The sequence below is a fragment of the Fomitiporia mediterranea genome (assembly GCF_000271605.1).
Source record: "Fomitiporia mediterranea MF3/22 unplaced genomic scaffold FOMMEscaffold_1, whole genome shotgun sequence".
Classification (NCBI taxonomy): Eukaryota; Fungi; Basidiomycota; class Agaricomycetes; order Hymenochaetales; family Hymenochaetaceae; genus Fomitiporia; species Fomitiporia mediterranea.
Genome location: NW_006760386.1, coordinates 864,279 through 877,886, shown reverse-complemented (window position 1 = coordinate 877,886; position 13,608 = coordinate 864,279). Strand labels below are relative to the sequence as shown.

The window sequence follows — 13,608 nt, the reverse complement described above, 5'->3', positions numbered from 1 at the left end:
CTGCCTGCGTTTTCTGGTGGTCCGTCTAAGCCGGGGATGAACGGTCCGTTGAGGCCTTCAAGGACGACGTCTGGGAATCTACCGAGGACTAGGCAGGCGAGTGCTGGGGTGGCGAGATCCGCCGCTGGTGGTACTGGTACTGGTACTGGTATGCCGCGCAGGACACGCGCGACTAGTGCACCGACGAAAAGTCAACCACCTACTGCCCGCCCAGGTGCATCAACAACGACTACAACAGCGTCAAGAGCGGCGGCTGCGCGCAATCGCGCTCCCGCAACGAGGAACATCTCGAATGGTCCAGTCCGTCCAGGACCCGTCACACGCGGAGCACTCAACAACAACCAACTTAGCGCCTTACAAAACCAAGTCTCTTCAATCGAGAGCGCACGAGCAGCAGATGCAGCTCGCGTGGCAGCCGAAATGGAGGAAGAACGCACAAAAGTGGCAGAGTTACAAGCCAACCACCTTGCGTTATCTCAAGAACTCGCCGAAGCGCGGACGCAGGAGGTCACTCAGCGTAGAGAGCTCGTTAACGCATCTGGACAAATTGAGGAGCTGAAGCGTCGGCATGCTCGCGAGATTGATGAGTTGGAAGAAAGTCTGAGGAAGAAGGAACGGGAGTTACGAGAGGTGAAAGACGAACTTCGATATGCTCAGGCTGATCTTGAACGAGAGCGTGAAGCTGTAACGTCGCTCAAGGCTACCGTTGCGCACCAATCTACAGCGCATATCACGCTCAATGCTCAGAACAGCGCGTTAGAGGCTCAACTATCTGCACTGAAGTCCACACTTGACTGCAGAACACAGGATGCTTCGGAATTACGTCTTCAGCTCGAAAAGGCTCGTGAAATGATTAACGAGCTCGAGGAAGAAGTACGGGATGCTGAGATGACTCGTCGGCGTCTGCATAATACCATCCAGGAGTTGAAAGGGAACATACGTGTATTCTGTCGTGTCAGGCCCGTTCTACCATCTGAGATTCTAGCGGCGTGTGGGTCGGGAGAGAACAACGTGGATGATTCTACGAGTGACGACTTGGAAACGCAGAAGGCTGCATGTATGGCGCGGATCGAGTTTCCTGACAAAAAGGATCACAAGGACATCGTGCTTAGTTCGAGTAGTGAGAGCGCTACTGGCCAAGAACGAAAGGAAAATTGGAATTTCAGCTTCGATCGCGTAAGTGTTTCTGTGTCCTTGCAGAGGTTGTCACTGATACCAGACGGAACATTCAACTCAGGTCTTCGAACCTTCTTCCACTCAATCTGAGGTGTTTGAAGAGATATCACAGCTTGCGCAGAGCTGTACGGATGGGTACAACGTCTGTATCTTTGCGTATGGACAGACTGGTAGTGGAAAGGTAAACTATTTTCTTTGGGACTTCACGTTTATGTGCTCAACTGTGTTGTTTGTTAGTCGTACACTATGGAGGGTGGAGCGGTGAGTAGTACCTTTCCCGTACCGTCTCTCAGCACTGACGAGTGTGTAAATAGGACGAAGAAACAGCGGGTATGATCCCTCGTGCAGTCGAGCAAGTCTTCCGCGTCACAGAACAGATGAGAAGCAAAGGCTGGGAATACAAGATGGAAGGGCAGTTCTTGGAAATCGTGAGTCTGTCATACGCTAAGCTTATATTTCGCCTTACACTGCACAGTATAATGAGACCATCAACGATCTTCTCGGAAAAGGCGAGTTTGACAAGAAGAAGCATGAAATCAAACATGAGAAGGGGTCGACGAGAGTGACGGACGTCGTCGTAGGTAAGTCATCTACTAAACCATCTCCTTACATGCACTGTTGTCGCTAACAATAATGCTGCCGTTGCTGCGATTACTACAGTTCCTCTGAAATCCCCCAGCCAAGTCCGCGCCCTCCTATCTATCGCCCAATCCCGTCGCACAGTAGCCGCAACACTAATGAACGAACGTTCTTCCCGCTCACACTCCGTCTTCACTCTTCGTATCTTCGGGACTAACGAAAGTGGCGAGACCTGTGAAGGCTCATTAAACCTTGTCGACCTCGCCGGGTCGGAGAGGCTAAATAGTAGTGGTGCGGGTAGTGATAAGGATAGACTTAAGGAGACGCAGAATATTAATAAGAGTTTGAGTGCGCTTGCGGATGTTATTGCTGCGCTTGGGGAGAGGGGGGAGAAGGTGGATAAACATATTCCGTATAGGAACTCGAAGGTGAGCACCGCGTCCCTCTGTTCGTACTCTTGGAATTGTTAAGCTAAGAAACTAAACTTTGTAGCTTACGTACCTGCTGCAAAACTCGCTAAGTGGGAACTCGAAAACATTGGTAAGATAATCTTTTCGCACTTACGGCTGGGATGACGGATTTTTAATCGGGACCGACTTTTACAGATGGTGCTCAACCTTTCGCCTCTTGCGGCACATATGGGTGAAAGCTTGTGTTCGCTCCGGTTTGCAACGAAGGTCAGTGCCACTCTACGTTCTGTTCTCCATTCCTTACTCACTTAATCGGGTATTATCTATTATCTGTTTCTCTGTTCAGGTCAACAACACTACGCTGGGAACTGCGAGACGACAAACGAGGGTTGTGTCTTAAGCCCAGATGAAGAGTTCAGTTGGATTCGTCGTTCTTCACTTCTGGCTTCGAATTGATTTCTTTCGTTTCTTAAGTTAATAATTCCTTGCTTTTTTGTTTCTGTCTGCGTGCTATTCCTGCTGCTAGAAAATGCATCGTTTGTATAGTCTTCGTGACTCTGTGTCTGCAATGTATTATATGCTCTGTGCTGCATTGCTCTGGTCACAGTCAGCTGTGCTTAGGTCAATAAGTTGTATTTGCATATGTGTGAGTGATAAACAACAAGCAAACAACGCGTTCGCCGATCATCCCAATTTCCCATGATGATGATGATGCATAAAGCTTCTTAGAATTCCTTTAACCTAAACTTTCTCACCAATGACCAGCACGCCATATGGAAGCACGATTCCTATTTGTAATGTCAGTCTTATCTCAGGTTCAGTGTGACTGGCTTTGTTGTTCTTGTCGTCTTTCTCGAGTGATGGATCGTAAGTCCAAGTCATCGCCGCAACAAATCTTTCTACAATCGGAAAAGTCGACGAACACTAGGGTCGTAAATGGAATTAGACTTGCTATCTGCGCTGTTCTGTTCCTCTGTTTGCTGAGCTTTTCTCCGAGGGATGTCAATAATGGGATCCTTAGTCGGTTTCATGCAAACCATGTCGACTGGTACGATACTGGTAGAAGTAGAACTGCTTTAATGGTAAAGGCCAAGGAACTTTGTCCACAAGTCGAGCCAGTCGAGCCTCCTTCCGTACATAGAGATATGTTTAGGGAATTGGAAGGGATGTTTTGGACTGAGGAGTTCCGATTACATGCGTATGAGTCGCTTGGTGGGGCTGTTCGAGTTCCGTAAGTTTCTTATCAGCCCGTTCTTTCAATTTGTCATTTTGAAAGGTCAGCTATTGACTTCGTTTGAACATTAAATAGAACAGAAACTCAGGATGAGGAGAAACCGCCAAACAAAGATCCAGAGCATTGGAAACCGTTCGAAGAGCTTCATGCTTATTTGGAGAGGCGATTTCCTCTCATGTATGTTCATTCCGTGTTTTCGACTTGCCAAATCGACTAGCATTAAATTTTAATTATTGTTGTAAATGGGGAATAGGCATTCAAATTTGAGTGTGACGAAAGTCAACTCGTTTGCCTTGATATTCCATTGGCAGGGTTCGGATAAGAGTCTGAAGCCGATTTTACTGACATCTCATCAAGGTATTACCCCGGATTAACATATTTATTTTTGGTTAATTGACGAATGTAAATCCGTACCAGACGTTGTCCCAGTGGATCCGGAGACAGCCTCGCAATGGGTACATCCACCTTTCTCCGGACACTTTGACGGTATGCTCGAGTTATTAGATGATCAATCCTGCGAGTTGAACGACGAATAGGTGAATGGATTTGGGGACGAGGTAGTTGCGACGACAAGTCCGGATTAATAGCCAGCATGTCAGTCTGTCGTCATCTCAAGGTCTCACTTTGTACCAGAGGCTGAAGATCATCTCAGGACTGCAGTCGAGACATTGCTTTCTATTGACTTTCAGCCGGAGAGATCCATCGTTCTCGCAATGGGCATCGACGAAGAACGGGGTGGGGTCTATGTGAGTCGGTTTAACTGATTATTAATACCTGACGAGCATGAATAGTTCGAAGTTTCATTAAAATTTTAATCATTGTGTTTCAGGGTGCTACGGCAATAAGAGATCATCTCCTCTCAACATATGGCAAGAACGCGTTTTCCATCCTTATTGATGAAGGAGGTCCGTCCCGTCAGCCCATTTGCTCGTTTGCTTGTTTGACTGTTTCTTCCATTCCTTAAAATGAACTTGCCGGTGTTTTGATGAGCAGGTGGGTATTCCGAGAAATTCGGGGCGACGATTGCCACTCCTGCTGTGGCGGAGAAGGGGAAGCTGGATGTGCGGGTACAGATATCGACTCCTGGAGGACATTCGAGTGTTCCACCTCCGCATACGGTTAGTCTCTCTCCTTATTTCATGTAGAACACTCGATACTGAATTCTTGATTGTGTCTAGAGCATCGGCATACTTTCTCGTCTAATAACAGAACTCGAAGACAACCCACATCCGACGCAACTGAGAAGGGAAGGGACTTACTATCAGCAATTACAATGCCTTGGCGAACACGCACCTTCCCTCCCAGCCACTCTCAAGAAGCTAATCAAAGCATCTCTCCATGATAATACCGCACTGAAGCAGCTCCAAAATGAGCTTGAGAAGAATTTCCGTGAGGCTAGACCTAGTACAGGAACTACGCAGGCGGTCGATATTATTCACGGCGGCGTGAAGAGCAACGCTCTTCCTGAACAAGCTTATGCCATTGTTAACCACCGAATCGCCGATTATAGGCTAGTTTCCTTTTCTCGTGCTTCCATCTTCTTACTCGTGACATAATATACTGAAATGAAATATATGGTTAGTTCTGTAGCCGAGCTAGAGGCGCGTTTTACGAGCATCGTCGCCCCGTTAGCCAAGCAATTTAATCTTTCACTGGATGCTTTCGGTGACGATTCTTTGTCGCTGGACTTTAAGGATGCGAATGGTCATGTAGCGCTTTCCGATGCGTACGGTAGTGCTCTCAACCCTGCTCCTGTGAGTCCGACGTTTGGGAACGGTCCATGGGACCTTCTATCAGGAAGTATCCTGTACACATTCATGACGAACCAGAGAAGCTCAGACTTGTCTGAGTCTGAGAAGTTCGCTGTGGCGCCGGGGTTGTCGCTAGGTGTGTAAGAAATGTCGCCTTGTAGTTCATTGGATATTGACGAGGGAATATGCACAGGCAACACAGGTCCGTTCCGTTCACCAAAAGCCTTATTGTAAAAATTATCATGTTTGACGGCCATCGATTCTTGATTTTTATTCCAGATACGAGGTATTACTGGGACTTGACCAAGCACATATTCCGATATGGCCACCTCGGAGCTTCAGATCGGTACAACGGAGCCCATACAGTCAACGAAGGTGAGCCATGATGATATTTCTAACCCTTAATACGTGACCTTGCGCTGCAGTGAGCTGAAAATTAAAAATATTTTATAGCGGTGCGAGCAGAGGGTTTCCTGGAATTGGTTCGGTTCTTCTCAGTGTTCATCTTGAATGCGGACCAGACGGATTTGCTGGAGTGAATGTACCGTAGCGGTAGATATATCGACGACGATGACACGGATGACGGTCGGATTTCGCCAGCGAATGTGCAGGACCGGAGAATGCAATTCCGTAAATTGAGTTTCTATTTACTAGTATCTGCCGCCGCGGCGCGCGCTGGTGTCGATTCTTCTGAGTACATGTCACCTCGAATATTGAATATTATCTTCTCCCTTGCTTTTGTGTGGATCCGAAATGATTACAACGTGTGTAGCATGCGTATACTGTATCTCAAGTCCACCTAAATAGTTAGCCTTTTATTGGCTCACGTTCCGTACTTTGTCCGACGCATGGATGATATTGGATCTTCCGAGTACCACGAGACTGGGAGACACATCATAGCCAATAATGTTTTTAAAGGCTCCGCGAGACTTTAGAAAGCAACACCACGCTTCTTTCACATTTGCATTTTCCATGATACCTCCGTATTCGATCCAGATCGCGTACATGGCCCTGATGATTTTTCCGAGAGCAATAAAAATCGCAGAATGAAATGCTAGCAAATCCATCCACCGACTATTGCTGTCCTAGTAGCAATTCGTCATGAAGCTCTCTCTGTCTGTGGGATTATTGTCGTGCGTGTTGGCTGTCGCAGGTGCTGCGACGGTCGAAAAGCGTGCCACTGGTGGATACATACAGAACCCTAGCGGGACCGCGTCTTTCACGATGTACACAGGCTGCGGGAGCCCAGGTAAGTCCATCGCGCATCCATCAACCAGATCATGAAAGCTCATTGTAACCTTTCGTATAGCATGCGGGAAGGCAGCATCAGGGTTTACTGCAGCTATACACCAGCTCTCTTTCGGTTCTGGTCCTGGACTAGGGCCCGGAGATGCATGCGGACGATGCTTTGCAGTCACGGGGAGTGCCGATCCGTACTCGCCCGCGTTTACTGGTCCATTCAAGACTATCGTTGTGAAAGTGACGGACCTGTGCCCACAGGCTGGAAATGAAGAGTGGTGTGGACAGACCACCTCAAACCCGACAAACCAACATGGGATGTCCGCCCAGTATGTGTTCAGGTGCCTAAAATTATCAACTGAGCTGAACTGGTCGTTCGGATGTATTTAGCTTTGACCTCTGCGAGGACGACGGCGCAGCAAACGCATTCTTCCCATCAGGTAGCATCGCTCCGTATTAACTGCTATCCTACAGAATACTCAATAAATTGAACTGAACAGGTCACGGCGCACTCACCGGAACGTTCCAAGAGGTCTCATGCAGTCAATGGTCTGGTTCCGACGGGGGACCTCTTTGGAACGGTGCCTGTCTCTCCGGAGAAACTGCTGGCAACTGGCCTTCAGTCGGATGCGGAAACCAAGGTCAGAAAATTCACAGCTTTCTCTTCGCGCATCCCACGAAAAGCGAGCTGAATTCCTCCGTCTTTCAGGTACAGCACCATCTTGAATTCGCCTTCTCCTTGGTCTACCAATCGTTGTATAAATAAAGTATAAATAACCGGTCCTGCTGGACTATTGAGTCGTGTGCACAAGCTTCTGCGATTGACCAGACTTTCTGCACTTTTGCAGAATTATCGGATTGATCTTGGGCCAGATGAACCTGTCATGGGATTAAAGGGCTTGAGTCCGATTATACCGAAAGAGCTCGACTTCCATCATACTTTTCTTCGGCTCCGAATATGCCATTTCTCTTCACTTGGAGGAAAAAATTCCTCCAGTTCTCCCTCCACCCGAGATCGTACAATCGTTCGTCAGGACAAATCGGCCGAATACTCCGTTCTTTGGATGATGTGGGAACACACAAGAACCGTGAATTGCGATGATCGACGAAGCTCGACGGTCTGCTGGATATGTAAGACTCTACAGTGGTCCGTCCGAGAGTAATGTTCCGCATAGCCGAAAACGCCATTGCCTAGGGAAAAAAAGTTATCAGGAACTCTAGCAAAATATGAAGCATGTACTAACGCTAGTGAATATGCTCAGAAGCATTGCGAAGGCGACCGTTACTAGCGGAGTAATACCGGGCTTAGCTATAGCAATTCCTGGATCCTCGAGATTACTGAACTCCTTCTCGCCGATTTGAAGTTCCCATACTCCTAGTAGGGTTCCGACTACCCATCTGCCTGGTGGGCCTCCTATGAGAAGCCACGAATACCATCGGTTCCACCACATTTCTTTGATCCAAGTTGTCTTGCGAGATAGAGCCAGGCCTTGCATAATACGCCCCCAAAGGAGTGGCATAATGGGGAAAACGGATATAAGAAAAAGGATGGGCGTGAGAATAAGAACGAGTATAAAAGCAGGCAACAGTGAGGAAGTCACACATGTCCCCACCTGGAAGCTTAATCAATAAGCAATGTGGCGTATGGTAGATACTGGACATACCCAAGGACAGTGATGATCAAATCCTCGCCGACATGCTCCGCACGTAGAACAATGGTGCGTCCTGGGAGGCTTCCATTTTCCGTAACAGATCGCTCCATCTTTGAGGCAGACATTCACTTCGCCCTGCAGGTTTGTGCATTCATATGGCTCAGTGAGGAATGACAAATCAGGTTGTGTTAGGTTCAATTCCGTCGTGCTATTCCGAAATCTTGTCGAAACGAAGTAAAGATAAAGTGCCGTTAATGCACAGAAAGTAGCTCCCGTCGCAAGGATATATATTACTATTCGCGGCTTAGCAATGTTGAATTTGCAGAGAACTGTAGAGTCTTACATCCAAACCAGACCCTGCCGTTCCTTCGTATTAGAAACTGTACTGATGTTCATCGTCAACTTCAATGAGCATGGTTTAACCGAGGTAACGTGAAGAAACTGACTTCCAACTTGAATCCAGCTCCAATACCACCCATTACTGTACACAGCACCTGTCAATAGGCAACCCCTGTGAATGCAGATGAACAACATACAGTATAAAGCAGATTATCATTGGAGGCAGAATCATATCAAGCCAACGATACAAGCCCGGCATTTTCGACTTCATTTGCACTCCAGAACCATTGAAAGCTCTGATTTGCTCACTGACTGTCATACTAAAGGCTGTCATTCATACTGTGAATGAGCTTGATAGTGTATGTGCTGACTGCGACGTTGCGTGAAGGGAACACTAGCGACACTTGCTACCGCTCGTGGGATAAAACAAACAGTGACAAAGATGTGCAAACAATTTCCAATTTTGGGTTCTGTAATTTCATCCCTTTTCATCCATCGTCCTATATCAACGCGTTCTCATCCTTTTCCTGAAGGGTCTAGTCACGGAACAAGAGAAAAGAGATCGCTCTATTCACCTACGAATGCGCTTCCAATCCTACTTACATGTGCACGAGTTGAACTGCAAGATGTACTTCGTGCCCATTTTTTACACCGTCTTAAAACGGGCTTGGCACATTTGGCACATCTTCGCTCCATGTTCTCCGTGCTGGATATTGGTATTTCTATCCGAAACATTCTTACTATGGAATGTTCCGTGACGAAACCTCATACTGATTTCCTGATTTAATAGACGTATTGGTCAGTATTTAGCACAGACTCGCAAGTGAGACTCAAAATGGGTTTTCTTTCATAGTGCAGTTTCTATTGATATGGCTTCATCTCTCACCTGTCCCCGGCGGTGGACACTCGGAAATCCTTCGTACACCCGATCAGATTTCTCGATGTTACCACGACTTCCGGATCCGTTGACCGCCGCGATCCGAACTCTAAGATATGTCCGCTTCATCACGAAGAATGATATATCCCCGTACCTCGCAGGCGAATATAAATCTACCATTACCATACTTGAATCGAGCTTATTACAAGAAAATACTTCCATTCATGTCGGATTCAATCGATGAACACTCCCGTGATCACCGTGCTTCCAGAGTCTCAACTATCAAGTGGTCTCACGATTTGCGCAACTGTCTATGGCGTCCTGCAGGCTAGCTCTACGGAGTGTATTGGATAGTTCCTCCTGGTTTAGAGAACAATGAAGACCTGGATGCGGTCGAGACCTGGCTGGCTATCTGATTTGTGCGTTTCAGTAGGGCGCTGGTTAAGGTTCTGACACTGCGAAGCGCTTTACCTTCACAGCGAGCATACCATGAGATATTTTTATTTGGCTGCTGCGGTTCATGTCTTTTACACTCTATCTTCGGATAAGGTCTGATCAAACCCTCCTAATTGGCAGTATCATGGAACAAGCTCGCTGTTTCTACAGAAATATAAATAATCGACCATTGAGTCTCATTCGAGTGTGTTCAGCATTCCATAATAACAAAGCCCGGTTAACGGCAGTCACTTATCAGGACGACTGTTTCGTCAGTATAGCGTGCGTAGATCCTTACCACGTTCTGTATAGCCGAAGTAAGTGAACCTTGGCCGCGTGCTCAGCTTCCAATCCACTCTAGATATCATATTCCTCCCAAAAATCTCACGTATACGACTTCTCGCAGCGTATGCGCCGCTCTCTGAGCGCTGTTACTCCTATTCCCTGACCTGACGAGCCTGAGCGTGTCGGTCGTCCACTGGCGAGACTGGGAATGAAGACCTCTGATAACCTGCTTATACCTTTTCCCACAGAGTCAATATGTCCGTGCTTAGATTGGACATCTTAAGGGCTACGATGTTGAGTGTGTCCTCCTACTTCGCCGTTCGAGATGGCAAGCAGCCCGGGTGCCGGGATTCTAGATTTCTGAATACTGCAATGAAAGATGGTTTACTCGCTTAGGAGCAAAGCAAACGTATTATGGTCTTATTCTAATGTCATGTAACTAATATTCATTGAGCTTGTATTGTTGTATTGTAAATTCCGGTCACATCATCAATCAAGTCAATCAACATTTCTTTTACTTTCAATACAATAAATCACAAATTATCACTTATTCAAGCGGCTTGGACCATAACAAGGAAAAGGTTTTACCACCCAATTCCACTGGTGTCTACGCGGAGCTAGGAACATTTCCACCATTAGGACACTGACAGATTGTACTATTTGTGCCACATAATAGAGTTGCGTGCGTGGGTATGTAGACGCTCATTGAAGAGTCTAGACTGACGACCGATTGCTCAAGTTTGTCTATTAGTTTCTGCCATGCTCACATGTCGTACTTGGAACATAGCTCCGCCGTCATCTCGGCACCGCGTTCTTGGCAGAGTCTGGAGATGAGTAAAAATACTTCGCACGAATTGAATACCACAGCCTTGATTATAATGAACGCCCAGCCGAGGTCATCGGCACACGAGTCATCGAGTGTGCGGTGGTTTTGCTTCTAGGCTTGCAGTATGGACTCGACTTTTTCTGACTTTCAGCGCTAGAAGCAAATCATCTATCCTTTACAAGTGTATGAGGCGACCAGTAGGATAAACCGGGTGCACTACCATTTGAGTGATTTATTTTTAGCAAACGTGAGTAAATCGACTCGCAGATATCGGAACCTTTTCCTCCTATTCACAACGCGCTTCCCGCAGTGCATTAGCGAAGCTCGAGCTGGACACCGTACATTCCGTGTACTCATCTTGGCTGATGCAGCAAAGACGGCGTTAAGAGTTGAAGAATTGGGATCCTGTCCCTCGCAGTCGTTGGTCTTCCTGTTACTATAGTCAACTTCCTGAGAGAATAGTTCCAAAACGTGTTCAACCAAACTACACATGGACGTGTAAATTCCGTTTTCATCGTGCGAGAAAACCCCGACCATATTAAATTTGAAGCCACCAATTCTTCGAAAAATGTTGATTTTTGGGGCATGGCATGGAGACGAGTGATTTTTACGTCCCACATTGTGTTGGTACCTTAGAGACGTTGGTCAACCAGTTTACAGGAATTTCTCATGCAAGAGGCCATTCTTTTGTGATTTTGACATTTAGCTTCTTCCCCCTCATGAGAAATGCCAAGAGCAAGTGCGCGAACGACACAGAGCCAGGCGTTTCAGGAGTGCAGAAAAGGGGCGATATTGAATAGCCTTAGAACTTGAGCAAAAAGCGTGCTACTTGAAGACATCGGAGAAGTCAGGGAAGGGCGAGAGCTTAATTCTGACAGCTTAGCGATGGCTCACGAGGTCTTTGCGTGCATATGTATCATCTGAGCGGGTCCGTAAAAGAAGGATCCGGAAGGTCCAAGCGTTCTATATCGTCAAGCCCAGACAGGCTTGAATAAATGCAAATACATACCAGTTATGGCATAATGAGCAAGATATTTGACGTCCAGCGCGAAGGCAATGAGACTGCTGGAGAGACCTTCTCGGAGACCCTTGAGCTACAGACACTCACGGGTTTTGATACTTTCCGGTAATTAATATGCACTTGGTTGGACATTCTCAGCATCGTGCAAATTTTCAGCCAGTAGTCCATTCTTAGGCGAAACTGGAACAAAGAAGTTGATGCAGTGCACTGATGCAGCCGGATACAGATGTGGATGGAAAAAATTATAAGCCATTTTGGTAAGTACATCAAAATCAAGGCGATTACTCGCAGTAGTGATGATAGTGTGAAGACCACGCAAAGAGGGCTATGTCTGTACACCCGTTCCGATGAATCGTTGTCTCTATATGAGCATCGGTTAGCATCGGTTGGTCCACACCTGCTACTCCCTTGCTAGGTTGCAAGTGTCATAGACCTTCGTGAGTCCGTAGTATGGCTATACGATGTATTGACAACCACATTCCGATTTAAGCACTTCCACCACATAGAGATATTTCCCAGGTCAGTGTTGTTTTTCAGAGTGTTTCGAGGGTATAGAAGCAAGCAGACGGGAGAGGATGCAGTACACTCTGTATACAGAGGTCAGACAATTTCACAGGTAACTAGGTCTGGATGCTGTGCAAGTCAAACTGAAAAAAAGAGACTCATCCTTCGTAGGCTGTACCATATAGGAATATTACGTAATATGAAGATCTTGGTAGTCAACAAGTGAAAGTCGCGCTGGTGTACGCAACGCGTTGGTCAAGCTCAGTCTCTCGCTGCTCCTTGCTACCGCACGTACACGCCCTATTCTACGATGGCGATCAAGCACCTGGATGGTGAGATAGTGTAGAATGACGCGTGACGACAATGCTGACTTATTGTCCAGGTTTCTTGTCAGAGCGGAAACAAGTCACGACGCTGCCGCTCTCTTCACTTTCGGATTCACGTCTAGGCATCGATGCATCTCACTATCTGCAGCTCCTTCTCGATAACCCGCCTTCTAGGGAGCCTCTCCTTGCTGCAACAGGTGGTCCACCTCTTGCTCTCGTCCAACGTATCGAGTCCGATCTTCGTATTCTCGAAAAACTACGCATCAAGCCTGTATTCGTATTCCCTGGGCTCAGTCCAAACAAGAAGATGAGGCCGCATCTTCAGCAAGAACATGCGGACGCGATGCGTGATCGCCAGGCAGCTTGGGGTAAATACGAAAATGGCCAAGAAGAAGCGGCAACGAAATTATTTGAAGGAAGAGCAAACATTCAACAATGGGACACTTGGCGCATGGTCTTGCGGATTTTTAGACATCGGAATGTTGAATATCTAGTCGCTCCTTATGTCGCATGGGCCCAGGTGTGTTCTTTTCACATTGATAATTCTGCTCGGATACTAATGATTCACGAATACCTACGTGTTTCGTTTGCCACAGTTGATCTACCTTCAACGGCACCCTAAATCATATATTCATGCAATATTCGGACCAACAGACACGCTACTTTACCCCGGCATAGACAAACTTATAACGGCTGTCGATCTCACCGCTCCCACGCCGACGTTTTCTTTTATATCAAAGCGGTCAGTTCTTTCGGAGTTGCAGTTGAATGAAGACCAGTTTCTAGATACTGGAATTCTCGTTGGATGTGAACATAGTCCACCCTTTCCTCCTATTGCACATGAAGTCGTGCTGAAAGCGACTGTCGATATGGTCAAATACTACAAGTCCGGTCACGCTGCCGTTAACGCCTTTTCGGAGCATCCTGCGGTTAAGATGGTTGGGTATCATGAAC

General features: G+C 47.0%; 5 protein-coding genes across 5 annotated transcripts; 4 read left to right on the top strand and 1 right to left on the bottom strand.

Annotated features, from left to right (window-relative positions):
• The first annotated feature begins 256 nt into the window (after positions 1-256).
• FOMMEDRAFT_115586 (kinesin-domain-containing protein) lies at positions 257-2,682 on the top strand. Its single transcript, XM_007261275.1, has 9 exons — positions 257-1,176; positions 1,238-1,357; positions 1,414-1,437; positions 1,491-1,604; positions 1,652-1,757; positions 1,837-2,183; positions 2,248-2,295; positions 2,361-2,432; positions 2,512-2,682. Exons 1-9 carry the CDS (start codon positions 421-423, stop codon positions 2,563-2,565), a joined length of 1,641 nt encoding a protein of 546 aa, XP_007261337.1. The 5' UTR covers positions 257-420; the 3' UTR covers positions 2,566-2,682.
• A 350-nt stretch (positions 2,683-3,032) lies between these two features.
• On the top strand, positions 3,033-5,536 carry FOMMEDRAFT_137715 (Zn-dependent exopeptidase; the record flags this gene model as incomplete). Its single annotated transcript, XM_007261274.1, has 11 exons — positions 3,033-3,396; positions 3,475-3,576; positions 3,653-3,756; positions 3,817-3,885; positions 3,936-3,993; positions 4,052-4,145; positions 4,229-4,304; positions 4,393-4,517; positions 4,578-4,909; positions 4,982-5,286; positions 5,430-5,536. The coding sequence occupies exons 1-11, from the start codon at positions 3,245-3,247 to the stop codon at positions 5,534-5,536; spliced, it is 1,524 nt and encodes a 507-aa protein (XP_007261336.1). The 5' UTR covers positions 3,033-3,244.
• A 715-nt stretch (positions 5,537-6,251) lies between these two features.
• Positions 6,252-7,115, top strand: FOMMEDRAFT_149906 (endoglucanase V-like protein; the record flags this gene model as incomplete). Its single annotated transcript, XM_007261273.1, has 5 exons — positions 6,252-6,399; positions 6,460-6,718; positions 6,780-6,829; positions 6,890-7,030; positions 7,099-7,115. The coding sequence occupies 5 exons, from the start codon at positions 6,252-6,254 to the stop codon at positions 7,113-7,115; spliced, it is 615 nt and encodes a 204-aa protein (XP_007261335.1).
• Positions 7,116-7,180: 65 nt separating this feature from the next.
• FOMMEDRAFT_73168 (uncharacterized protein) lies at positions 7,181-8,575 on the bottom strand (the record flags this gene model as incomplete). The annotated part of the gene is made up of 5 exons (XM_007261272.1): positions 7,181-7,268; positions 7,330-7,580; positions 7,634-8,002; positions 8,054-8,334; positions 8,488-8,575. 5 exons carry the CDS (start codon positions 8,573-8,575, stop codon positions 7,181-7,183), a joined length of 1,077 nt encoding a protein of 358 aa, XP_007261334.1.
• A 2,169-nt stretch (positions 8,576-10,744) lies between these two features.
• On the top strand, positions 10,745-11,933 carry FOMMEDRAFT_149903 (uncharacterized protein; the record flags this gene model as incomplete). The annotated part of the gene is made up of 4 exons (XM_007261271.1): positions 10,745-10,897; positions 10,961-11,050; positions 11,114-11,223; positions 11,816-11,933. The coding sequence occupies 4 exons, from the start codon at positions 10,745-10,747 to the stop codon at positions 11,931-11,933; spliced, it is 471 nt and encodes a 156-aa protein (XP_007261333.1).
• Between the last annotated feature and the right edge of the window lie 1,675 nt (positions 11,934-13,608).